We start from the raw sequence: 26149 nt of genomic DNA on the forward strand, positions 1-26149 counted from the left end.
GACTTAATAAACATACCCGGCCAAACCTGAATGGAAACAAAAGAGGGCGACTCAGGCTTTCCCGAAAGCACCTCCTCTTTGGCAAACATTTTAGTAAGTAGTAAGTACTCGCATGGACTGAAGCCGTTCTCAAACGAAAATCCTGAATCGATCGTCCACTTGCTTGTTTGCTTGTTATCAATTTAATAAATGGTTATTTAATATGTTGTTGATACCTAAATATGGCTTGACTACAAATAAGAACCTGTAATTATGTGATTATAAGTATCAAAACGTTTATATTAACGAACGTGATTTAAAATTTAGGTAATAAACGTTTTTTTAAGAAACGAGTAATACATTGTGCACATTTGATTCCTTATTCAGAAAACTGGTTAAAAGTAGTATTGGTCGTTGATAACAACTTTTCTTCCTGTTGCAAGAACCATGGGGATTCTGTTTTGAAACAATGTTTCGTCTTAAGAACCATTTCAAGAAATGAAGTGTTATTCACTTAGGCTATGAATTATCGACCGAAACAAGTGGTAGTCGAAAGGAGCAATGTTTGGTAAATAAAGCGTGTTGGATAGCACTTTTCATTTAAACGTTTCTATGTAGACTGTCGTGGATTTTGGCTTTCCTTAAGCTATTTTTTTCATTTAGTTTCGTTCCAAAGAAGCAAATGACACTATATCGGTTCAATATAAGATTGAAAAAAATTAATTTTTACGTGTAATTTAATGAATAATGTTGCGGCAGATAATATAAAAATCACTACGTGATGTTAGTTTATGATAATATATTTTACGTTGTAAAAATATTTTATTGAAACCGCTATGTATGTTATAACATTAAATATAGTAATTAAATAAACAACGCAAAATAAAAATTTATATTGTAAAATTGAATAATAAAGTGACAACTTAATAATCCCGAAGCCGAATATGTTCGTAATTTTATAGGAAATTTACGGGTTATTAAATGTAATTTAGTGTTAAAAATGGATGGCTTTTTGTGTGAAATTCAATTGATGTCCAGCTAGCAACTGGACGAAATTTCAGTAATCGCGTTAGTTATGTCGGTTGTTTACTGTTTCAGTCTGTTTTTTATTATATCGGTAATATTTTTTAACTTAGCTGATTGTTTATTTATTTAATTTTGTTGATTATTTTAGGGACTCTGTCAACGGGATTCCTCGACAGGATTTGTCAATACGCTATGGGTTAATCCCAAGTTTATATCTGGTATATAATCTTGCTTGACATTCTTGGGGATGAAAACATATACATTCAAGTAAATTTAAACAATTTTATTTTAACGTAGAGAAGTTATTTATTAAAGTGGTTGTACTGATGGTATTACCGTGACCTATTTTGACAAAAATATTGATTGAAACATTAGTTTAGTGATGGTTACCTAATAGATGTTTTTTTTATGCCAACTTAGCTCTTACTTTTTTTGGATTTTTTTTTATTTAGCTTAAGGGTACTATCAATTACATAATCTATATGATTAATACTAATAAACAAAAGAAAAAAATGTTGTGTCCAAAGATATAACAGCTATGTATGTGCACTATATAGCATAAGAACAGGATATATAGTAATAGGATATTTCGTTTTTAAAAATAAATCTTGCACTAGCCGCCCAATAGCTGAGAAAGCTAAATAAATTCTTTAAAATATCGAGTCGATATATGTTATCTTGCGACATCGTTTCGTAAGATTTTTAAGAACCATTTTTGTAAAACTATTGTAAAGCATTGGTGCCAAGGAAAATTATGTAGTATTTGGTGACCTGACTAAACGATTAGTTCAATTCGTTGCCCTTGAAAGTGAGTTTAGTGATGGTTACTTAATAGATGTCTTTTTTATGCCAACTTATCTCTTAAGGGTACTATCAATTACATAATCTATATGATTAATACTAATAAACAAAAGAAAAAAATAATGTGTCCAAAGATACAACAGCTATGTATGTGCACTATATAGCATAAGAACAGGATATATAGTAATAGGATATTTCGTTTTTAAAAATAAATCTTGCACTAGCCGCCCAATAGTTGAGAAAGCTAATTAAATTCTTTAAAATATCGAGATAGATCGATATATGTTATCTTGCGACATCGTTTCGTAAGATTTTTAAGAACCATTTTTGTAAAACTATTGTAAAGCATTGGTGTCAAGGAAAATTATGTAGTATTTGGTGACCTAACTAAACGATTAGTTCAATTAGTTGCCCTTGAAAGTGAGTTTAGTGATGGTTACTTAATAGATGTCTTTTTTATGCCAACTTAGCTCTTACTTTTTTTGTAATTTTGTTTTTTTTATTTAGCTTAAGGGTATTATCAATTGCATAATCTATATGGTTAATACTAATAAACAAAAGAAAAAAATGAAGTGTCCAAAGATATAACAGCTATGTATGTGCACTATATAGCATAAGAACAGGATATATAGTAATAGGATATTTCGTTTTTAAAAATAAATCTTGCACTAGCCGCCCAATAGTTGAGAGAGCTAATTAAATTCTTTAAAATATCGAGATAGATCGATATATGCTATCTTGCGACATCGTTTCGTAAGATTTTTAAGAGCCATTTTTGTAAAACTATTGTAAAGCATTGGTGCCAAGGAAAATTATGTAGTATTTGATGGCCTGACTAAACGATTAGTTCAATTCGTTGCCCTTGAAAGTGAGTTTAGTGATGGTTACTTAATAGATGTCTTTTTTATGCCAACTTATCTCTTAAGGGTACTATCAATTACATAATCTATATGGTTAATACTAATAAACAAAAGAAAAAAATAAAGTGTCCAAAGATATAACAGCTATCTATGTGCACTATATAGCGTAAGAACAGGATATATAGGAATAGGATATTTCGTTTTTAAAAATGAATCTTGCACTAGCCGCCCAATAGTTGAGAAAGTTAATTAAATTCTTTAATATATCGAGATAGATCGATATATGTTATCTTGCGACATCGTTTCATAAGATTTTTAAGAGTCATTTTTGTAAAACTATTGTAAAGCATTGGTGTCAAGGAAAATTATGTAGTATTTGATGGCCTGACTAAACGATTAGTTCAATTCGTTGCCCTTGAAAGTGAGTTTAGTGATGGTTACTTAATAGATGTCTTTTTTATGCCAATTTAGCTCTTACGTTTTTTGTAATTTCGTTTTTTTTGTTTAGCTTAAGGGTCCTATCAATTACATAATCTATATGATTAATAGTAAAAAACAAAAGAAAAAATTATATGTCTAAAGAACTAACAGCTAACTATGTGCACTATATCGAAAATGTTAGCGTAATAATTATTATTCTATTCAAATTTATATTCTTTTAGATTCAAAACGGTATTGGAATAATTGGAACAACAATCAATATAATCCATACAACAACTACAACAATTTTTCGCACTTTGGACCACCGTCTAACTCAAATTCAATGAATTTTTCGCATTTCGGACCACCGTCCAATGCGAATGCGATGAACTTTACTCATTACGGACCTCCATCGAATGCTAATGTACCCAATATCACTTATTTCGGACCACCATCTAATGCCAATATACCATATTCTCAAAATTACGGTTAATTATGATTTTTAAGAGGTGTAAATTTATTATTTTTTTTGCAAGAATAAGGATATAAATATGAGTTAATAATTAGTAGTATTTTTATTTGATTGTAAACATTCGTATTTTTAAGGGCTACTCATATATTCATACTTTAATTGCTTCAGTCTCGAACTAATTACTTACTCTATTGATTTGATGGTACTTCCATTATATAACCAAATTTGGTAACCAATTAACAAAACCTACTTATATTTTTGCTTATTAAAAATAAAATAGGCATCAAAGGTAATGAAACTTTTATTTTAGAGGTTTGATATCAACTTGTCCTAAATTATTTCTGAAGTTTTCCAAATAATTTGAACTTAATCTTTCATATGCCCCCAGCATGTAAAAAAATGTTATGTCTCCGGCCTACCATAATAAAACACATTTTTTTGCCAAAATTAGTTTTTTTTTATTCAACATAATTCCCTTCAAGGGTGATACACTGATTATAGTAACCCTCCAACTTTTGCGATACCATTATTGTATTACGATTTGTCCTTTGCTTCAAAATAGGCCTCAGTTTCCGAATAACGCTATGCAATAGTCGCTGTTGATCGTCCTTCCTTTTTCAAGGTAGTCAATAAACATTATTCCACGCGCATCCCAAAATACAGACGCCATAACCTTGTTAGACGACTGCTGCGTTTTCCCACGTTTTCGAGCGGGTTCATCATGTGCAGCCCACTCGGATAACCGTCAATTGGACTTCGTACTGAAATGATCTTCAAACATTGCTCCGAATCATTAACTCGTCGTTGTTTTTGGTCAAAAATGAGCTCGCGCTGCAGCCACTTTGCACAGAGATTTCTCATACCCAAATATTCATGAATAATATGATGCACACGTTCACTTGATATCTTTAGAGTGTCTGCCATTTCATTCAATTTCAATTTACGGTCATTCAAAATAATTTTGTGGATGTTTTCGTCGGTAACAACCTTCGTCTTCGGTGCTTATTTCACCACGTCTAAACTTAGCGTAACAATCTTTGATTGTTGATTTTCCTGGGACAGTGTCCGGAATCTCCGCATCAAGATTTTGCTTCAACTGTATTTTTTCCTTTCAAAAAGCAATATTTTATCAACACGCGAAATTCCTTTTTATCCATTTTTTCACGATAACAAAAGTTGCTTCACTCATAATACTATAATTCACAAACTAATGATCCGACAGCTGTCAAATTTATACACGCATCTTTTGAGGGTTAAGGCTAACTAAAAAACTTATGGGTTTAATTCTAGTAGCGCCATCTATGTGTTAGGCCGGGGACTGTTCAATTGACCTGTTAATAATAAGTTCGAATTACAAGCTCTTTGTTAGGATAAATGACTTCCTGGTAATAAAAACACATTTTTGCTTGATTGATTTAATGTTAATAATAACCACAGTGTTTTGTATAATATTTGAACCCAAAAATATTAGTAAAATAAGTGCTGTAATGTGAGTGGAATATAGTTTCAGGGTGTAGTGTGATTCATTTTCATGTAGAGTCCTATTTCTATTACATTTCGGTTTCCGTTGTTGATTTTACCAACATGTAGCAGGAATAACCCATTTTAACCATCTAAAATAAACATAAATTATATATAAATCCGATTAATAGTTATACAAAATAAACCGATGAAAACCTCTTTAATTGATTCAGAATAGTTTCATTGAGACTCTATTTTTTTGAAACTAAAAAAGTTTGTTTGTCCAAAATTCTGAATTTTTCAGATAGTTTTCGATGGTCTTTATCCATATCTTTTCCGAAGCTATTCGTTGCTTCTTCCATTCAATAGGTATCCAAGTTGGTTTTAGCCAAATAACGATAATTATTCTCAAAAAATGCACTGTATCGATAAAAGCGATGGAGAGATTGAAGGAATTGTTTTGCCACCATATAGTTATGATCAGACACCCAGTGATTGCTGGTTGTTTGTGGGTTTGCAATGATTCTCCAAAAAATAAAAATAAAGAGGATAAAGAGGATAAAGAAAATAAAGAGGAAAGAGGCTGCAAATGAAGACATGCTTGCCGAAATTCAGGCGCATTTTGAAAGCAAAGAGACTCTTGAAAAAACATTGTTATGGGATAAAAAATGATCACCATATTTCAATATTACGTACGTATTTAACGTACCTAATGTTATATATAAGGTATATGAAAAAGAGGAGGACGCACAATGTCATACCCCCAGAAGTCAGCGGTTATAGGAAATTTCGCAGTCACTGGCCAAGAAAAAGTCGAGCTCCTTGTAGAGACCTACGAAGCTCAAATGAAATGCTTCCCACCCGCAGAGAACACTAAAGCTAAAGACAATTACACTGTCATCAACGACTTCAACTCCATCAAAAGACCAGTAACCCTAGCCATTCTTCTCAACCATTCCGTCTCTCCAAAGTCTATACAGAGTATGATCGGCAAACTTCAAAACAAAAAATCTCCAGGTTTCGACGGAATATCGATTACCCAGTTAAAAAGGCTCCCGCATAAGCAGCTCACAGAACTGACAAACATCATTAACTCCATCATGAGGCTGAAACATTTCCCGGCGTCTTGGAAACACGCACATATAGCGGTTATATCCAAAAAAGGAGCGAAATCATCTCCATCTGATTACAGGCCTATCAGCCCTCTCAGTGCCATTTCGAAGCTTGTTGAGAGGGCAATACTCTACCCTCTCAATTCTTTCACAAAGGAAAACAACATCATTCCAGATGAACAATTCGGCTTTCGCGCTCACCACTCATCCGTCCATCAGGCTACCCGTCTGGCCGCACACATCCATCACGCTCTTGACCAATGTAAAAAGCTTGGAGCAGTTCTTCTGTACCTAACCAAAGCCTTCGACAAGGTCTGGCACGACGGATTTTTCGCAAAGTGCTTGCGGTTAGGCCTCCCTGAAGACCTAACCGCTCTCATTAAGTCCTACCTCTCAGACAGATCTTTCCAGGTCAAGATCAGGGAATGACTTTCCAGTCGTAAACAAATCGATGCTGGCGTACCTCAAGGTTCCCCGCTGGCCCCAGCCTTATTTAACCTCTTTATTTCAGATTTGCCGAGAAAAGAGCACATTGACGTCGCCTTTTACGCTGACGACACTGCTTTCTTCACGGCCGCCAGGTTCGAAGTTACAATTCATGAACGTTTACAGAAGCAGCTCGATCATACGGTCAAGTGGTTCAAATTGTGGAGGTTGCAAATCAACCCCCTGAAAACCCAGGCCATCATTTTCCATAAGAAGCGTTACGCACTAGGCGTCTCGCAACTTAAGATAGACATCGCAATAATTCCATGGCTGGATAACCTCACGTACCTAGGTCTCCACTTCGACCGGCGGTTCGATTGGCATTCCCAAATCCAGAAAGCAACCCAAAAAGGTTCGGGGATAGCAAACCTGCTATCTTCTCTGATCTGCCCTTCTAGCAGACTTCCCATCTCCATCAAATGCTTATTTTACAAGATGTTAATTCGGTCCGTACTCCTCTACGGATCTAATGTCTACTTCAAGTTTGTTACACCCAACCAGGTGAAACGGCTTCAAGTTTTCCAAAATAAGCTCCTCAGGAGAATATTAAACGCTCCATGGTTTGTCAGAAATAATCAAATTCATAGGGAAACTGACACTCCAGAAATCAAGCACTTCATATCCGAATCATTCCACAAACAACAACTCAGCTCAAGTTCCTCTGAAAACGCGCTTGTTCGCGAGATGGTCGACATGCTGGGAGCTTAGCACCGCGTCACCGCTAAGCTCCCCCCTTTTTCAGGCTGAAACGGCCTCATCCGTCGCTACAGTCATAACTTTTGCCCCCATACAACAGTATCCAGTTGTGTGTTAACTCAGGTTCGCTAATCTATAGAATCGCCGGGCCCTGGTGCCCAATAACGGCTGCTCGATCAGCGTGTGCCATATCCCCAAATTTAATGCAGTAGCAGTAGCGATCCACAGGGGTCAACTGTGAGGCGGTTTCGGTTTAGTGTATTGGTAAGCCTCACAGGCAGTCCCACATATCCCGGTCCAACTTGTCACTCCAGGGCAAGTCTCCGCGACCAGGTATGCGTCATGCATTCCACCGCCTGGTTTTAGGCCAGAACGAAAAAAAAGGTATATGAAAAAGAAATCTACGTTTGCAGAAAAGTAGAGTCGTTAATTCTCAACTAATGTTTTCAATATTTGTTATTGGTAATTATGTATATTTAATAAACACAAAAAGGTTGATAACTAATCGACAGATGATGTTGATAATTTTGTTAAATAAAAGAAGTTCTTTAATCATTTTATATTTAACATCATTATATTTTAGCATCACTTTATCTTCCCACGCCTACTAATATTTTTTTGTGTCTCAACGTACCCCTATGAATGTTCCTATATTAATAGGCGTCCAATGTCCCATCATAAAGTAAAACGGATATTGAAGCCGTGTTATAGTGAACAGGACGGCTGTACGCAAACTATGCGTGTAAGCCAACCAATCCAATTCGATTACTTTTAGTTCTATATCCATGATCTGTATGTTAAAGTGACAGTCAATGTTATTGCTAATTACTGGAGATCGGGGTTAATATGCTCACCGACAATGTTACTTCTTGGTAGTACCAGCACATTAAAAAGATTAACATGCAACACACGCTTATCGTGGAGTACAGAACGAAATATTCACCAGGCGTGTTTACCTAAACAAAAAATTACTTATTTAAGAATACTTATTATATATTATATATTCTAATACATGTATGTTGAAACACTAGAGCGGAGGCGCCGTGGCTTAGTTGGTTAAAGCGCCTGTCTAGTAAACAGGAGATCGTGAGTTCGAATCTCGCCGGGGCCTATTCTCTTACTTTTTAATTTTTCTTTTTAACATAATTATTTTATTTTATATATATGGATGCTCTTTTGATAAAAAAGACTATTTAATTTAATAGAATATATACTTACTGTGTCGACGCGATACATCATTCCGCAACTTACAACAGAGGAGAAAAAAACTTGCATCAGCATAGGATATGCCGAGAGATCATTTACCATTGATGAGCACCTACAAATAAATCTTATAATACGATGGTTAAGACACAAGTGGGATGATAGCTGTAATCAACAATCACAAAAATATTGTATCCATCTAAGAAAATCGGATTAACAGGTTTATGAACATGTTTTTTTTTAAAAGCAGTGGTTCCTACTACATTGTTGGTACTTTGGCAGTTCTCGCATTATTGTGCGTAGTTGCCATTTACAAGCGTTGACTCATTTCAAGGTTTCAAAGGTAGACAGATGATATTGAAAGAACAAGATTACGGTTATTTATAATAAATAAATTAATAGTATTTGTTACATATTTGCTATTGTACGTAATTCTTTTGCTTTAATAAAAATATTTGTTTAGTTTTAGTTTATATATGTATATATTTTTTTTATATTAGTTTTTTTATATTTCAAGTATTATAGAAGATAACAGTTGTACTAATAAACATACCAAATACTTAACTTTATTTTAAAACAATATTTTAGGTTAATTTCTAAATCCAAAAAATGTATTCTATATATATATTCTATTCAAAATAACAGTGAACTCACATCATGTCGAATGTATATGCCTACCGCAACTGTTAAATATATGACTTGTCTCGATACAAGAGCCAGCATAGAAAGGAGGAAGAAAGGTTAGTAGAGGGCGCTGTGACTTGTATCGAGTGGGTATAAATTACCAGGGATCAAAATAAAGATTCTCTTTTGTTCCAAGGCCATAAGTCGTGTATTAATTCCGTCCCGAATCATAAGTGATTCGTAAAAGCAACTTGTTAATTCGTTTTAAAATCAGACAATCTCTTCCTTCTCATTTTATTCCAGTTAAAATTCAATTCAATTCTAATAAAAAATAAAAAATAAAAAATAAACTAGAACTCAGGGTTGATGTGACAACAAATGATAAAGCCGCTCGTTTTCTTAAGTCTTTTTTTACATTAAGTATTTTTGCCGAACATCTTGATTTAGTTTTCAGTGTATCTTAAAATCGATAAATTTTTAGTGATTTTCGTGCTTCTATCATCTGTAAACATTTTCAAGACAATGGTTAAGAACCCATCGGGCTGAAAAAAAGTGTACTACCATTCATGAACAAATAAGGAAAGTAACTTACTTATAAATGGCTTGAAGTTCATTGATGCACTTAACCAGGCGTATTTCCTTCAGTTTCATGATTTGGAAATAGCTCACGGTTTCATCTACGTTCCTGTCGACATAAGTGATGGCTTCGGCCAACACGTCAGCCTGGCCCTTCAGATACAAAATGAATGATGTGTCCAGAATATAGATACCTTATAAAATAAAGGAAAAACATTAAGCACATAAATTAAAGGTATTGTTCTTTGGAAATATTAATTACGAGAATAATTGACAAATAACTGTCTGATTGAAAGACAATATTTTCACCAAAATAGCGTTTTATTTCCTAAAATAATCCCCTTTTACTTCAATATATTTAGTCCAGAATATTTCCAATTTATTTCCTTCCAAATAGTAGGTCAAGACCCTTAAAACAGTGATGTGTTTAATAGCACTTTCTTTTTCTTCAAATGCGGCCGTTTTTCGCCGATATTGTCCTTCAAACGGCCCAATGACGCTATGTAGCTGTTCATTGTCCTTCCTTCCTTTTTCAAGGTAGTTAATGACAATTATTCCATTCCACTTTGCACAGAGCTTTCTCATAGCCAAATATTCGTGAATGATATGATGTACACGTTCATTTAATATCTTTAGAGTGTCTGCTATTTTATTCAATTTTAATTTACAGTCATTCAAAATCATTTTGTAGATTTTTTAAATGTTTTCGTCGGTAACAACCTCTTTTGTGCGTCCGCTACGTTCACCGTCCTCTATACTTATTTCCCCACGTCTAAACTTAGCAAACCAATCCTTGATGGTTGATTTTCCTGGGGTAGTGTCCGGAAACTCAGCATCAAGCCAAAGTTTTGCTTCAACTGTATTTTTTCCCTTCAAAAAGCAATATTTTATCAACACGCGAAATTCCTTTTCATCCATTTTTTTACAATAACAAAAGTTGCTTCATTCAAAATGCTATAATTCACAAACTAATGATCCGACAGCTGTCAAATTAATACACGCATCTTTTGAGGGTTATGGCTAACTAAAAAACATATAGATTTAAATGTAGTAGGGCCATCTATGTGTCAGACCGGGATTTTCATTGACCTGTTATAATCGTTCCAACAAACCGCCACTTCTTTCCATTAAGAGAAACTCTTAATACTAGACACATGTTTTAGATTTGAAAACGTTAATTATCTTCTTATACGTATAATAAAAGTTAAACTTACATATAAATGGGCACATCAGCGAACAGAAACAGATTGGTTGATAGAAGAATCCCAACAGGTAGTATCCGTCGGATACGGAAGTATCAAAGGGATACCAGAGTAAATAGACGTAATCTCGATATATAGAGGTTCGATTGAGTATCGGATTAAACTTTTCGTACGTCGGTTGAAACCAGTTTTGCGTGTACGAGATAAGAGCGTTTACGTGGACGTAACCGGCGAAGAATATTAGGCTCTTTGAACAAAAATCGTTTATATTTTTGTATGTGATGTCCTTGAGATTGTCTATTGGATGTCTAAAATTAAGTAAATAATCATTTAAACAGTGTAATAGTAATTTTTTTGCGTAAAGTGTTTGAAAATTTCAATCCTTTTATCCGACAGTACAATATGTCAACACTTATCAGAAAAGAATATCAAATAGTATTAATCAGTGATCAAAGGAAGACTTTTTCTGTGAAAACAATAAATAAGTTATAATAAAATAGTTATAATTATGTTAAATATTTCAATTTCGTTTTTAATCGATACTTCCGCAGTTCTGCAATTTTTGCAAAAAATTACCTTTTTTTTAAATTAAGTCCATCCTACGTTCTTTTCTGTTCACAAATTTGGTAATAATCGTCATTAAAATTGTTTATTTCAGAGATAAACTGTTTTTCAATAGATAGCATTGAAAGAGCTGTTAAGCGATCTTCCGAATTTCTGAAAAACGTTTTGATGCGCCTTAGTGTTGAGAAACACCTTTCGGCCTCAGATGTTGTCATGCGAATGGTTACCACGATTTTTAATAATTGTGTATTCTCTTTCAAAATGTCCTCCTATTAAACATTTTAGAAGAAGTAGTGCACCATTTAACGTTCTGCAATAATTTCTTAAACCAAGAAGCCGCTGTACTACAGACGGGGTTGCTGGAGAATTGATCTTCTCTTTCATCCATATATTCAGTAAGATTATTTCTATTTTCATACACAACATTAACAGTTCGTATAATAAAGTTCCAACGGATTAGAGCGCCGTGGGGGGTCCTTTTGTTCACATTTTTGTTCGCTTCTATTTGTTGGTATGAATTATGAAAAAAGCCAGGAATGTCTTGTAGATTGTAAAAAAATACACGTACTTTAGTGTGCATAACAGAGAACATAGTGAGCAAATGGATACTTTTTTTTATCAGTTTTCATATCAGCTTTGTTCAATCAGTTTGTTGGGTGAATTTTGAATTACATGATCTATAAAGCTTTACTAACTGATTCTGCATCACATTTTTCAGGAATTAAATAAGTCCAAAAACGCTCAATTGTCTCACCATCGCGAACATATCTAAAAAATAACTACCAGTTGAGACTTTACAGCAACATCGGCGATTTCGTCCGCCATGATCGACAAAAATGAAAAGTTATTAATTTCTTCAATTATTTGTTCATGAGAAACTTCAAGCATGCACTGTAACATATCGAGAATGTTTGTATGAAATTTACGGGTGTAACTTTTCCTTTTACTTGCACCAGGTTTTTCAATAATAATATCTGGCTATGGTTAACGTTTTCCTTTATATTCCAACTTTTCTTCGTAAGCATATTTAAAACATTTCTACACATTAATTAAATTAAAAACCACTTCCAACTTCCATTTTTAACAATTGTTTAATGTCATTAGTTATATCTGTCTATCTGAACGAAAGAAGAGAAATTCTTAAATTTAAAATAAAAGCAAAGGAAGAGGCCGGAAGAACACATTTTTTCGGTGTTCGATGAATCATCGTTTCTGGTTTTAAAATTTTCATGTTTTCTTTCTGTATTCTATGTTTGATTACCGATAGAGTTTTTACAACTAAAGAAAAAGACGGAACAAAGATAGATATTTTTTAAAACCAATTTGTTTTGAAGACATACATGCTTAGTTACTTTTTCACTCAACTCAAGATTACAATTGATTAATAATTTAATCAAGCTATTATAGTTTACTTATGTAAATACCTCAATATGACCGACTGTTCATCATCGTTTCTCGCAAGCATGGACAAACTAGAGTAATTGAAGACGTTAAAATCAAAACTGGGCCTTCGAATAAATTCGATGATGTCTTCGTAATCTTGTTTCATCCACAAATATCCCAATAATCTTCAAACAAAAAAAACTGATGTCGTCGCTTAGAATGTTTTAACTCTTTACCTCGATGTTCCTATAGCGTGAATAAGAAATACACTGAATGTTAACATGTCACCGCTAAATTCACCACTTCCTCCGGTAGCCATTTGAATGAGTTCGCTTATAAAAGGACTGCACATAAAACAAATCATGAAAGGTGTTAAGATGCGATAGAGCGTGGGGTAAGATGTCGTGTCAGGACGGGCTAGGAAGTAAAACTTGGCGAATTTCTTATAGAAATCGAAAAAATCGCCTCTGTCGCCCATGCTGACGTAGCTAATATCCGCGTAATTTAGGGGCATTACTTTTTATACTCATTTAAATCGATTAGTATCGTGAATTATTGATAAATTAAAACCTGGAGGTATATCTAATTACTCATTGGTTTGTGTGGTCTTTCATTACTTCGTTATACAAACGCTCGAATAATAAAATGATATGGATAGATCAAACATTCAAAGAAAAATTATATGCAAATAATTCCATGGTTTTAATTAAACACATGTACAAATACTCTCAACGATTATATTCGCAATTGGAGACTATATTGTTAAAAAAATTGAATAAATTATCTGTTATCTTCTGTACCGATCTGGGAATCGTTCTAACTTTTTGCTTCTTTGCTAGTCCATGTAAAGTTGATCGAAATAACTGTTAGTGGTAACAACGTCCGAAGAATATAGTGGTGAAGACTTTCCATATAAGAGCCTCATTATAGACTTTACTAGCGACCCGCCCCGGCTTCGCACGGGTGCAATGCTGATACTAAATTAAATACACTACAGAAAAAATATGAACGTTGTATATAAAAACATAGCGGCCCACTCCGACTTTGCACGGGCATAAAATATATATGCCTATGTCAGTCAATGAAAACATGATTAAAATCGATCCAGTATTTTTGGTTCATTCATTACTGCCCTTGGCCTGCACGCATTAAATTTGGAGTAAAACAATTCCCCTTCCCCTATACTTACTATGAAGATTTCCTGCTATCTTTGGAATATCTAAATTCATACAATTTTTATTACATTACACATTTTTAAACGCAAATTTTAAATTTGTAATATCTCCGAAAATATTTGTTTAATTTACATGCTGTAAGGAACCATATTGATCTATATTAATTGCACACTGTATTTAAGGTACTTAATTCGATAAGAATTAATGCCGTATTGCTTAAAATAGCTTCGTAAATAAGCCATTTTCTCACGTAAAAAGTAAACAATAAAAATGGTTAATGTGGGTTATCCCTAAAAGATAAACATATACCATCGCGGACTTTTTTGTAGACCTTTTTATGGTGTACAATACTGTAGTACATTAATTTGATCTAACTCGTAGGGTTAGGCAGCGTTTTTGCTAATTGCTAAATAAGCCTAAAAAATTGGTTAATTTACGACATCACGTTAGAAACCTCTAAAATTAGCAATGTTGCCTTAGTATATTATGCGTGTATTATACATATAAACCTTCCTCTTGAATCACTCTATCTATTGAAAAAAACCGCATCAAAATCCGTTGCGTAGTTTTAAAGATTTAAGCGCACATAGGGATATAGGGACAGAAAAGGCGACTTTGTTTTATACTATGTAGTGATATAGCGTTGGGAACTATCGACTGAAAACAGTCAAAATATTCGATAGTCAAAAAACTAGTGACTGAAAATAGTAATTACTATTTATTTTCCAACGGTAGTATAAGCGAGACGGAGACCCAACTAATTTAAAAAAAAGGAAAAAAAATTACTGAATACTATTATAATAATAATTAATATTATTTGAAAGTTCTGTGGATCTGAAAAAGAATGGAATTTTTCTATGGAATGGAATAATACCCCACAAATGTTTTATTGTATTTTAATGTGTTAATTGCTATTTTTAAATAATATACTATAATAAATATACACAATAGAACTTAAAGAAAACCTAAAAACTAAATATGTACAATAACCATAAAAACTATTTAAAAATTAATGAGTGAAACAAGTAGAACCAAAAATAGTAACTAAAAGTACGACTGAAATAGTCGATAGTAAATAGAAACAAAATCAGTCGGACCAAAAATAGCGACTGAAACAGTCGATAGTAAAAAGTAGTCAATTACTAAACAGTCGATAGTCAATTTCAGTCGATAGTTCCCAACACTAATTTTAGAAAACCATATAATCGCATGTAATTTGAAGCATTGAGGAATAATACTACAACAACGATATTGAACTGTGGGGTACTGCATACGAGTACGAGTACTACATACATAACGAGTGTGATTTGAAATGTTAGTGCGAAGTACCCTGAAAGACTATTAGGATCCCAATGCACTCGCCAAACGGTTGCTCAAATACAAACTACAATACTATTAATTGACACAGAGTAGTCTTTAGAATAAGTTAGGATGTACAGCAGATCACTTACTGAAGTGATCTTCTACATGCCAGGATGGTTATATTGTATAACAGAAATCATATAAAAATACTTATTATCAACTGGCAAATTGTTGACGTTCTAATGGTGAGTGCAGAGTTGAACGAAGCGAACGTTCGAGGTTTGCGCGAGAACCTCTATGTTCGCGATGATCGAAATCAATTCGTGAGGCGTTCGTTTCTTCTCGGAAAGTTTCGGTCTCCAAAAATCCTTTGACGGTTTTCATCGTTTGGTTCGGAACCGTGTATTCGGAACCGTGTATTCTTTTGTTTATAACCATACTTTTCATAATGGTCAAAATAAAATGTGTTGTGAATCATTTTTCGACGGTACGTGTAGTGTTCTTTTCCTAAAAAGCAATGTTTATTGCTAAAATAATATGTACCGTTATTCGGTACCAATCCATCAGTGTTGTCAACCTTTGAATTTAATATAGATATATATGGCCTAAAGGGTTGTAACGGTAGTTACATATGCAAAAACCTTATAATTATAAATGTATACCCGAACGCGAAGTTAACTTTTAAAATAAAATGTACTAGATGTTGCTCTTATTGTAATTTATATTTGGTTAAACATAATACATTAATAAGTTATAGATATTATCGCTACATATTACTAATTCTTGGTTAAACTACCACATTTTATAATAATATTTTTGTTGTTTTTATCCAGTTTTAATAGTGGATCCAGTGTTCTTAATTAGCGTGTAGAAAGAATATGATGTTTTCACCAGCTGAAAAACAAATAGTCGTTAGCGAGTAAAAAGATATTTTATGTTCGAAATATTATTTTACGAGGTGTATCTGTAAAATAATGAGATAAATTATATAAATTTTTTTTATATACCCCGTCTTTACCTGTTATATTCTTGAAACTGTTTAAATTGGTACTTAATTTTAAACATTTAGTCTATTTTGGTACTTAGTTTTAAATATTTAGTGACTTTTTGGTACTTAATTAAAAAAATAATATATTAATTATAATATATATAATTTTTTTTAATTATCAAAAATGTATCGATATTTTTTAAAATATTGATATATCGAAATATCGATATTTTTCATGCTGGCCGACATCCCTAATCTATTATGTTTGTATAGTTTCAAATTAACAATTTAAATGCTGTGGGCTATGTATACTATAAGTTCGAGAATCTTTATAGAATCTACATACCACGAAAACTGCTCCTGTGTCTGATGGTGTCCACTCGGCTAGCGTAAACCAAAACGGCTTTTGCAAACGCATCATTAAAAACACCAAAGTTTTACGCAAACTGTGAGGATAACTAAGCCAATCCAAGTCCTGGATTCTGTTAGATATATCCTCAACCTGTTAAAATACATCATCATCGCGGTATTAGATTGTTCAGGTGTAGGTTAGTTGGAGTTAAATGTAGCAAATAAAATGGAATCTATATTTTATTTCGGTGATTCTCAAATTAAATTAAATAACAATCGATGAAACAGAACATTTATTCAACAACTTATTATAAGTTAACTTATTAAATACTGATATTTTTACCTGTAATGTAAATTCCTGGCTATACCAACAAGCGAAATAACAAATTAGTAAACTAACTCCAGCCATTGAGGTGAGGTAAAATAATTCACCTGCTGATTTAACCTACAATAATATTAGTGTTGGGAACAATCGACTGAAATCGACTATCGACTGTTCAGTAATTGACTACTTTTTACTATCAACTATTTCAGTCGCTATTTTTGGTTCGACTGTTTTTACTAGTAACTGTTTTCAGTCGCTATTTTCGGTCCGACTGATTTTATTACTGTTTACTATCGACTGTTTCAGTCGTTTACTTTTAGTTACTATTTTCGGTTTTACTAGTTCATTCAACTGATTTTTAACGTTCTGGTCTTCCGTCCTAGCCGCGACCTTGAAAGTAATGCGCCGAATTTATGTTTATATGGACTTATATGTTTTATATATTTTATACGTTTCATTAACATATTTGGTTTTATGTTTTTTTGTAGTTTGCTTGTGACTAACTATATATTGTAAATCAATATAGCAGCATTTTGGAACGCTAGTTTTCGAGGGCAAAAAAATTAAATTGTAAATGATAAATAGTAAGATACTTTTGACTGGTATAATAAGTAATACTTTTTTGATAAACTTTCACGATTTTTGTCCAAGCCTCTTATTTGTCGAAACTTTTTTCCTAAAATCTTGAAAACTAAAATTAGGTTCCAAAGGTTTCAGAAATTGCATAGATCCAAAAGATTTGAAGAATTTTTTACAGTAGCAATTGTTAAATTTATTTTAAAAATATTAACCGTAAAGAGGTGAATGAAGTATATTAAATACTTGTAATAAATACATTTTCTGATAGGAAAACTCTACTTTAATATTCAACAATTTATTTTGTTGGCTATTAAGAAGAGCACCACAGTTTTTATTTGTTAGCGAATGGACTATCTTAACAGAATGTGTTCAACTTTTATAGCCCATTGAAATAATGACCACCGAGTTATCTGGTGAAAGATAACCCAATGATGCCTTTAATTATACAGTTAATAAGAGGACTGCAACATTCCATCAAATCCAGGATTTTAACAAGTGAATGGGAAAAAAATGATAAAATTGTCTATTAGATGTCATCAATAGAAGACTGGCAATTTTAGAAATGAATACGATATGCGGGAAATCCAGATTTTTAGATCCTAGATTTAAAAAAGCAGGATTTGGTATTGCAAATAATGCTGAGGCGATACAAAAAGTTATTACAAAAGAGGTATCTTCTATTCTAACTTCAAAAATACAAATATAGTTCCACAACTCGAAATTCAAGACAAAACTAGTGACCAAGAATGTATTGACATCTGGAGATATTTTGATAAAAAAATGGCTAGAATGAAAATAATTACTCCAAGTACTGCAGCAACTTTACAGATTTAGCAGTATTTGGAAATACCATTTATTGGGAGTTTAAAAAATCCATTGGATTTTTGGGCAAACCCATAAAATGACTACTAAATGAACTACCTGAATTATATCAGTTACACGTAAAATATTCCTCTATACCCTCAACATCTCTCCCCTGGGAACGAGTTTTTTTCAAAATCTGGGAAGAAATCGCCTCACGGGAGAAAAGTTGAACATGATAATATTCACAGTAATTTAAAAATATTTTATTATCTGTAATCTTTAGTTTTTAAGTTTTGTTTAAGTTGTGTTGTAATCTTATCTGTAAAATATTTTATTTTCTGTCTCGCTTATACTACCATTGGAGAATATAAAGACATTTAAAATTAACTGCTCCAAGCATTTATCTCGGTCCTTTCCTATCTCACATTTTATATAGACAAGAATTCGTACATCTTCGTCTGACATCACAAATGGAAAAAACAGTCGAACCGTGCATTAGACTGAAAATAGTAATTACTACTTGTCGCTATTTTTTTGACTATCGACTGTTTCGTCTGTTTGCAGTCGATAGTTCCCAACACTAAATAATATACATATAGTTGGAATAACGAGAAGCAAGTAATTATGAGGGGACACAAATAAGTCTCTTCTTGTTAATATTAACAACATATTAATTAAACATATTTATATATTTACATATTTAAACATATTTATTAAATATTACTACCTTTTGATTCAATACTATTTTTTGTAATACTATGAATATACTATGAATATAGTAAAAATAGCAAATTTTCACGACAACATTTTTTATTTCTCAGATAAAACTTTTAATATATATATATATATATATATATATATATATATATATATATATATATATATATATATATATATATATATATATATATATATATATATATATATATATATATATATATATATATCATGAGACGAAATTGAGTTGAGTATTTTTTAAGATATGTGACAACATAAAGTGAAAACCGTTTATTTATTTGAAAATATTTTCATTTTATAATTTAAATCCTGTAGAGCACAGAAAATCTATGTTAAATTTCTATAGAATTCGTAATTTTAAACATATATGAGATAATCAGAAATCCACTCATTCTTTGAAAATAGTCTTTTCATTGTATACACTATAAATGCTTCAACAAAGTGTATGTTTTCTGAAAAATTACGAAAACTCGATGCTAATGATGGACAAAAATATACTGAACAAATTACATTGTGCGAATTACTCTGGTTAAAGCTTCAAAAGAACAAAAGGCCAAGACATATTTGTACACCCTATAAAGATTTTGACTAAAGCTATTAGCCTTACCGATTCTACTCTGTATGCGACACTGCAGAGGATCATGCCAACAAAAAACATCTGAAACAACATCTGGATCGATACTACTTTGTTAACATGGTAAGCACATCTGGAACAGTTTAAAATTTAAATATTTTTCCCGCAAAAGCCATCTCCTTACTCATAAATATCTTGCAGTTCGTTGATGCAATTTACGATGCGGATTTTCTTGAGCATTATCACGTCTTTGTAACATTGGTTATGGTCGATATTTCTATCGACATATTTGAAGGCGTATCCAGTTATGTCGGCTTTGCATTTCAAGTAAATACAAGAACCCACGCCAAACATATGAACACCTAAAACGTTAAATTTGGTGGATTTGGAGCAGTTGATACATTCCTTTCTCCCATATCGAGGTTTTCGTCAGTCTAACATCAAATTTTAATATACTTACACATAAAACTACTCATGAGGAAGAAAAACGAATATGGCTGGTAAAAGAATCCAATCAAGTAATACCCATCCGAAATTGAGGTATCAAATGGATAATACAATGAATAAGCATAATCTCTGTACAGAGATGTTCTGTTCAGCCTTCCATTGAACCTTTCGTAGACAGGTCTTTGATAATTCAGAGTATAAGTCATAGATATATTCAGAATAACGTAAAAAAGAAGATACATTAACAGTTTTACGCACAACCTCTTCGCTTCCTCCATCTTGTCTACTTTATATTTCGATATAGGATGCCTGAAATAATATTCCTGCATTTTTTTAAAACAGAAATCCATAGTAATACCTGTGTATTGGTATTGCTAACTTTCTCTTTGATATATTCAACAAATTCGAGTAGCAAAACAATCTAATATCCAGTCTCCACTTTCTTATTGATGTTACGATAGGTTGGTGACGGTTTTGAAGAATGAAAGATGCGAGTAATCTTCAACATATATTTGAAATAATTAAAATATTTTAAACTGCACAAAATTACCTCATTAATCCCATAGAATGCATCATTAATATTCCGAAAACCAACATGTCTGTGCTGAAGTTGCCTGTACCAACGATAGTTATTTCTATCAGCTCAGAAACAGGAATAAGACCCAGTAAAGTAAAGTGAGGCACGACTAATATATAATAAATTCTCCTCAAAACATAATTTTTAGGTGGTATCAGTAGGAAAGGTATTGAAATTTTTCGGAGGAAATCGAAAAAATCACTTTTACTATTATTACTCATTTTTCTTAACGAATATCAAAGGCATATGCCTCATAATCAACATCAGCTCTGAAAAGCACCCATTTATGTCTTGCTACCGAAATAATTCATTGAATATTAAAAAGGCATGTAACTGTAATTTATTTAATAACATACATTGAACATTATTTGTAGAAATTCGGGTTATCATCGAGAATAAAAAAAGTAATTAATTTAAAATAAGAAATTAAAATTTCGTTTGAACATTATGAGTAGCATAAATACTAAAAATAAACTCATTGTGAAATATCAAGTTTTAAAATATATACTATTATTTACCTGTCTGATAAATTTAATATATCTGATATTAAAACTACTAAATTGAAGTTACCCTATTGCTCATTTATATAAATAATATATACAGATTACTTTTTTTATATAATGATAGATAAAGTTCGGATCAAATGACCAAGGCAACAGCAATTTAGGTAATAATATCTTATTAGACTTTCTTCAATCTAAATTATTTCATAGAATAGCCTTTAAATAATAAACCTGTTAAGAATCATTAAATAAATTACCATGACAACATGCCGTTATGTAACTTAAGCTAAATTAAAAAACTTAGTCTTTATACAATACTGAAATTGCAGATAAGAATTGTAAAAATGGAAATATGCTCCGCTCAGCCTACTTTAATATTAAATTTATTTTATAAACCTTTTTTTACACGCGACATTCTAGACGCGAAGGCCTTTGGCATTCGAAAATTTTACACAAAATATTTCTATGATGCTTTATTGATTCACTTAAGGTAAATACAATGTAAACTTAATATATTACCTATCTTAAAAGCACCCATTAAATTTAACGACAATATTATATGTATAAAAACAATAAAGCTTGAAATAAATATAAACTTTAAATTCTTGATAATTTTAAATTTATGGAGACATAAAACTAATGTATACATCCACATTTTGTTATAAATACTAGTGACTCATTAAGTAAATAATCTGTTATGTCAAAAAATAAGTAATTAAAATCATCTAACTATAAATGTATTGATTCATTTTATGTTTGTACATTGTATATTAAAATCGAAAGAATAATCCTATTAAAATGAATGTAAGAAATAAAACTCCATGGCTCTTTTGATATTTTACATTTATTTAAATTCTGTTATAAATACTTATAACTTATCGAGTACATAAATATTTAAATGTCAAAAAAATGTAAATAAAACCATGTATTCATACTGTGGAACTTTACTGATTGATTTGTGGTTTCTGTATAATTAACAATAATTATAACAGTTCTTATTACTGATGATAATGTCAATATATATACATATATATATTATTACTGGTAAATAGATTCAAAAAATAAATATACGATTATGAACTACTCATATAACACTTTTTTGGCATCAAGATTCTTTGTATTTAGATTCAGTCATGGTATCGCATTCTTACTATATATTTCATCACTCATAGAAAACAAAAATAAATGCTAAATGAAAAGCAATTATAATAAATGCAAAAATAAATATCATAATTTTTATATAAATACATCACTCAGGATAAATATCACACTAAAGAATATGGAGTCTTTGTTGAGGAATTCTCTGCTTCTGATAACACTTTCATTAACTCAGTCCTAGCTTTGCTCCCGATCCAGATAATTAATGAAATACCAGCAATCAACTGAAACAAAAATTAAGAAATGTATGTATTTTTGTATATAAAAAAGTTAATAAATAATTTACCTGAACACTAGCAATTAAATAAGTGGTGGAAGAAATATGATTATTCTCTAAGACATCTTGCATAGATCTCAAAGTAGAACCGACATAAACAGCAACAAATTGAGCAGGAAACAACCCAAGCAGTGAGGCTATATGATAAATTCTTGAACTAACCTTACTTAGCTGGAAATAAAACAAATATAGATCCGATAATAAAATTGGATGCATGTTCATACAGCAAAAATGGTATTCTGCAGTCCAAATGGTATAGGAGTCAATCTTGAACAAAAAACTATCTTGAAACACAAAGGACCAGAGATAACTTGCATTATGGCTATAGCCATGTCATTTTGAGTAAACCTGTATATGCTGGGATGGTAACCAACTACCTTAAGGATATTATGGGCAATAAAAAGTCCAATATTAGCACCAAATATCACTAAAATAAAAACTATTCATACAAAATGTCAGGAAATTTTAAGTATGAATACCTAAAAGCAAACCTTTTCCTATTCCAAACAAATAGCCTGATGCTAACACTAAAACTATATATCCCACACTAATTGGTAAAGAAACAATAACAAATAAAATGCAAATTGTTGTAGCTATAACTATTTCATCCTGTTTTTCCAACCATAATAGAACCAGTTTAATGTAAGCTTTGCAAATTAGTAAAATACATCCTATCACAAATAAAGTAGCTATAATAGCTAAAATTCTACCTACAGAGAGAAAATATAAGGAAGAACCTATTTTGAAACACCTAGCCTTTGGGGTCTCGTAGGTACTTTGAAAATCATCGTTTGGAATCTTCATTTTTGGTCAAACTACGATACAAAATTTATCTTAATTTCCATTTAGGTTTCATAACAAAGTACCGTTATTCTTTTTGTAGAACACTTTATTATTATTCGCACAGCGTAAATATAAACATAGGTACATAACCTTATTCTACATATGACTTTTTAATTAACTACAAATTTACTGTTGTCGATATTTATTATTACATGAATCGAAATTAGTCGATTATATACGGTTTGAATGAATGAGTATACTAGCCGAAATCATTAAATCTATTGTCAGATTGGAGTATGATGTACATTAAAAAATATTAAATCATTAAGACAAAATAATTAAGAAATCTGTATATAGATCAAAACTAACTTAGCGAGTAAATATATCAAATGTTTGAAATTACAGTTTCGATTATGGCAAGCTAATCATTTCTTAATATCTGGTTGTATTACTTACTTACTGTATTATTGGTTGCCTATCACAAAATAGCAAGAATTCGTTTTCTAGGCATTAATAATTTCATAAAAAATAAGCCAATATCAAACTTGGTAAGAGAAAGGATGTAATCAATTGTACAAAATAAATGGAACTGTTTTATTCGTAAGGAAATTTATTATTTAACAAATACATAATTTTCATCAATTTTTTGATATGTGTTGACAAAATATACGTTATACTACGAAAAAAATATTTTTGTATATTTACACTTATCGTTAGTTTAGTAAAAATATTACTTATTAATAACACTAAATAATATAAATCCGTAAAGCACCTTTCAAATAGCAACAACATCATAGACATCTGTTGTTGCGTCGAAGAACAGGCTTTACTTCTAACACACAGTCTACGATTATGTTAATATTTCTTATTACATAATGGTACATATATATTTTTATTTGTTATTTTGATTAGTACGTAAAATTAGTTTAAACGCATGAAAATGAAAACGATTAGTAATGACGTTATATAAATGGTAATATATTTTATTAGATTTAAGTATCATCTCGCCAAAACAATATGAAATTGGTAAATTAGTTGCTAATTATACAAATAAAATGAGTAGAATTTTAAAATCAGTCATTATTGGAAGAACACCAAATGTTTATGAATCTTTTATTTAACAAAAAAGAAGTTCATATAGTTTCGATAGGTGGCGCTTCATAATAACCTCAAACGCAAAAAGTTTGACGTTTTTATATAAACGACGTGTACCAGGTGTTGCATTCTTTAACAGTCTTTAACAGAACGTGTTTTTGATGTAAAAATGTTACCCTCTTTGATTTGATATTGCACAATAAATGTTAAAATCTACTGGTTTTTGAAGCGAAGAATTATTTTAAAGAAGAATTTTATTTTGACTTGAAAGCTATCTAGCTAAAAAATAATTGTATAAAGATACTGTTAATTGTTAATGTATTTCTATATTTATGTTCTCAATCTTTGTCAAATATATAATATTGTGTGGACTTTTCTTGGGATTTTTTGATTCTTAATCTATATAATAATGAAGAAAGTTGTGAAGATTTTTTTAGTATAGAAATACAATAAAAATTGCCTTTTATTTGAGTGTTTTAATCTTTTAATGGTGTTTTGAATATCTTTGTTCGATTTTTTTGCATTGATGTAGGGAATTTTTTATTTAGACAAAAATGAACACATTGGGAAGTTCTTTGCACGTTCTAGCCGAGCAGGTGGCGTCAAGTTCGGGTTGGGCTCTTAACCATTTGCCGTGACAGTGGGGAGCAGACAGAGCGGACCATCGGGTAACCCTGCCCTCTACGCCGTGACCTTGACATCTCCATCCTAGGTCTTCGTGTAAGGCTTCCGATTCGCATCGAACGCAGATTCTTTCACCTGTAATCACAATATTAAATCAAAATGCCTTCGGCAGGAATTATTAAAAAAAAAGGAAATATTACTGTGTTAGCTAATATGCAAACCTTAAAGTAAATTGTAATTGGATGAGATTAAGCTAGGTATCGAGTGATTTACGATTAAAACTTGTATAAATGATTATTAAAAGTAAATATTTCGTGATCAAAAAGTACTTGAAATGTATTTTCAAAGAAGAGGGCGTTGATATTTTCCAGATTGGTTCTTCAGTGAGTTATTTACATGTAATTTTTGCGCGTAATATGTCGGATCCAGGTTTTGTTTACCGACAGAGTTCGATAGTTATGAACTATATATCGCTTTGGAGAAGATCTATGAACTACAACAGATCGAATTTGTTGATAAGATGCTGATGTCAGAAAAACAATATACTCTTGGATTCAATTTCACCGCATTAGTTTACCATTCATTACATTTTCGCGCCTTTTTTCGAAACATTATTATTCGGGTAAGAGAATTTTCTGTAATATTATGCTTCTACTAAAATATAAAATAGTTAAACTATCAATGTGTTATAAAATCTGAGATATACCTAATACATAGCATTATACAACAAAAAAGAAGAAATGTATGAAACTTCCCCACCTTCCCCTATAGGTGATTTTTCGCTTACACTATATAGGGCAGACCTTTCTCCACGCGATGGTGACAAAAAGTTGTTTTTAGGTGCACGAATATGGACTATTTATTCATTAAGACGTAATGTTATTATCGTAAAATTAATTAAAGGAAAAAATCCCATGCGAATAAAAAGTTCTATTCTCGAGCGGCTACGCGACAGGATTATTCCAGAATTTCGGCGTATCGGAT

The 26149-nt window shown here is 31.6% G+C and overlaps 5 protein-coding genes and 1 non-coding gene across 6 annotated transcripts in view; 2 read left to right on the forward strand and 4 right to left on the reverse strand.

Annotated features, from left to right (window-relative positions):
* Nucleotides 1-873: 873 nt before the first annotated feature.
* LOC143193017 (uncharacterized) lies at nucleotides 874-3652 on the forward strand. The gene is made up of 3 exons (XM_076398936.1): nucleotides 874-1096; nucleotides 1154-1223; nucleotides 3329-3652. Exons 1-3 carry the CDS (start codon nucleotides 1055-1057, stop codon nucleotides 3577-3579), a joined length of 363 nt encoding a protein of 120 aa, XP_076255051.1. The 5' UTR covers nucleotides 874-1054; the 3' UTR covers nucleotides 3580-3652.
* Nucleotides 3653-4943: 1291 nt separating this feature from the next.
* Nucleotides 4944-13373, reverse strand: LOC143192430 (putative odorant receptor 92a). Its single transcript, XM_076397782.1, has 8 exons — nucleotides 13102-13373; nucleotides 12907-13050; nucleotides 10931-11226; nucleotides 9733-9910; nucleotides 8532-8631; nucleotides 8168-8269; nucleotides 7948-8103; nucleotides 4944-5171 (listed from the first exon to the last, which is right to left on the reverse strand). Exons 1-8 carry the CDS (start codon nucleotides 13341-13343, stop codon nucleotides 5109-5111), a joined length of 1281 nt encoding a protein of 426 aa, XP_076253897.1. The 5' UTR covers nucleotides 13344-13373; the 3' UTR covers nucleotides 4944-5108.
* TRNAT-AGU (transfer RNA threonine (anticodon AGU)) lies at nucleotides 8351-8424 on the forward strand. The gene has a single exon. It is a non-coding gene; the product is annotated as a tRNA-Thr (tRNA).
* A 2672-nt stretch (nucleotides 13374-16045) lies between the features above and the next one.
* LOC143194156 (uncharacterized) lies at nucleotides 16046-21041 on the reverse strand. The gene is made up of 8 exons (XM_076400741.1): nucleotides 20699-21041; nucleotides 20507-20647; nucleotides 20162-20457; nucleotides 19886-20063; nucleotides 19735-19834; nucleotides 17025-17126; nucleotides 16677-16832; nucleotides 16046-16236 (listed from the first exon to the last, which is right to left on the reverse strand). Exons 1-8 carry the CDS (start codon nucleotides 20944-20946, stop codon nucleotides 16168-16170), a joined length of 1290 nt encoding a protein of 429 aa, XP_076256856.1. The 5' UTR covers nucleotides 20947-21041; the 3' UTR covers nucleotides 16046-16167.
* Nucleotides 21042-22156: 1115 nt separating this feature from the next.
* Nucleotides 22157-23612, reverse strand: LOC143194264 (transmembrane protein 64). The gene is made up of 4 exons (XM_076400927.1): nucleotides 23143-23612; nucleotides 22888-23090; nucleotides 22673-22834; nucleotides 22157-22610 (listed from the first exon to the last, which is right to left on the reverse strand). The coding sequence occupies exons 1-4, from the start codon at nucleotides 23465-23467 to the stop codon at nucleotides 22494-22496; spliced, it is 807 nt and encodes a 268-aa protein (XP_076257042.1). The 5' UTR covers nucleotides 23468-23612; the 3' UTR covers nucleotides 22157-22493.
* Nucleotides 23613-24038: 426 nt separating this feature from the next.
* Nucleotides 24039-26149, reverse strand: part of vex (somatomedin-B and thrombospondin type-1 domain-containing protein) — a 279653-nt gene continuing 277542 nt past the window's right edge. The window contains exon 5 of the mRNA XM_076397783.1: nucleotides 24039-25300. Within this exon, the coding sequence (XP_076253898.1) occupies nucleotides 25086-25300 (215 nt within the window). The 3' untranslated portion in view covers nucleotides 24039-25085. The remainder of the gene's footprint in view (nucleotides 25301-26149) is intronic.

The sequence above is a fragment of the Rhynchophorus ferrugineus genome, unplaced genomic scaffold (genome assembly GCF_030347505.1).
Source record: "Rhynchophorus ferrugineus isolate W39M unplaced genomic scaffold, kcgeb_rfMv2 rfM3, whole genome shotgun sequence".
Lineage (NCBI taxonomy): Eukaryota > Metazoa > Arthropoda > Insecta > Coleoptera > Curculionidae > Rhynchophorus > Rhynchophorus ferrugineus.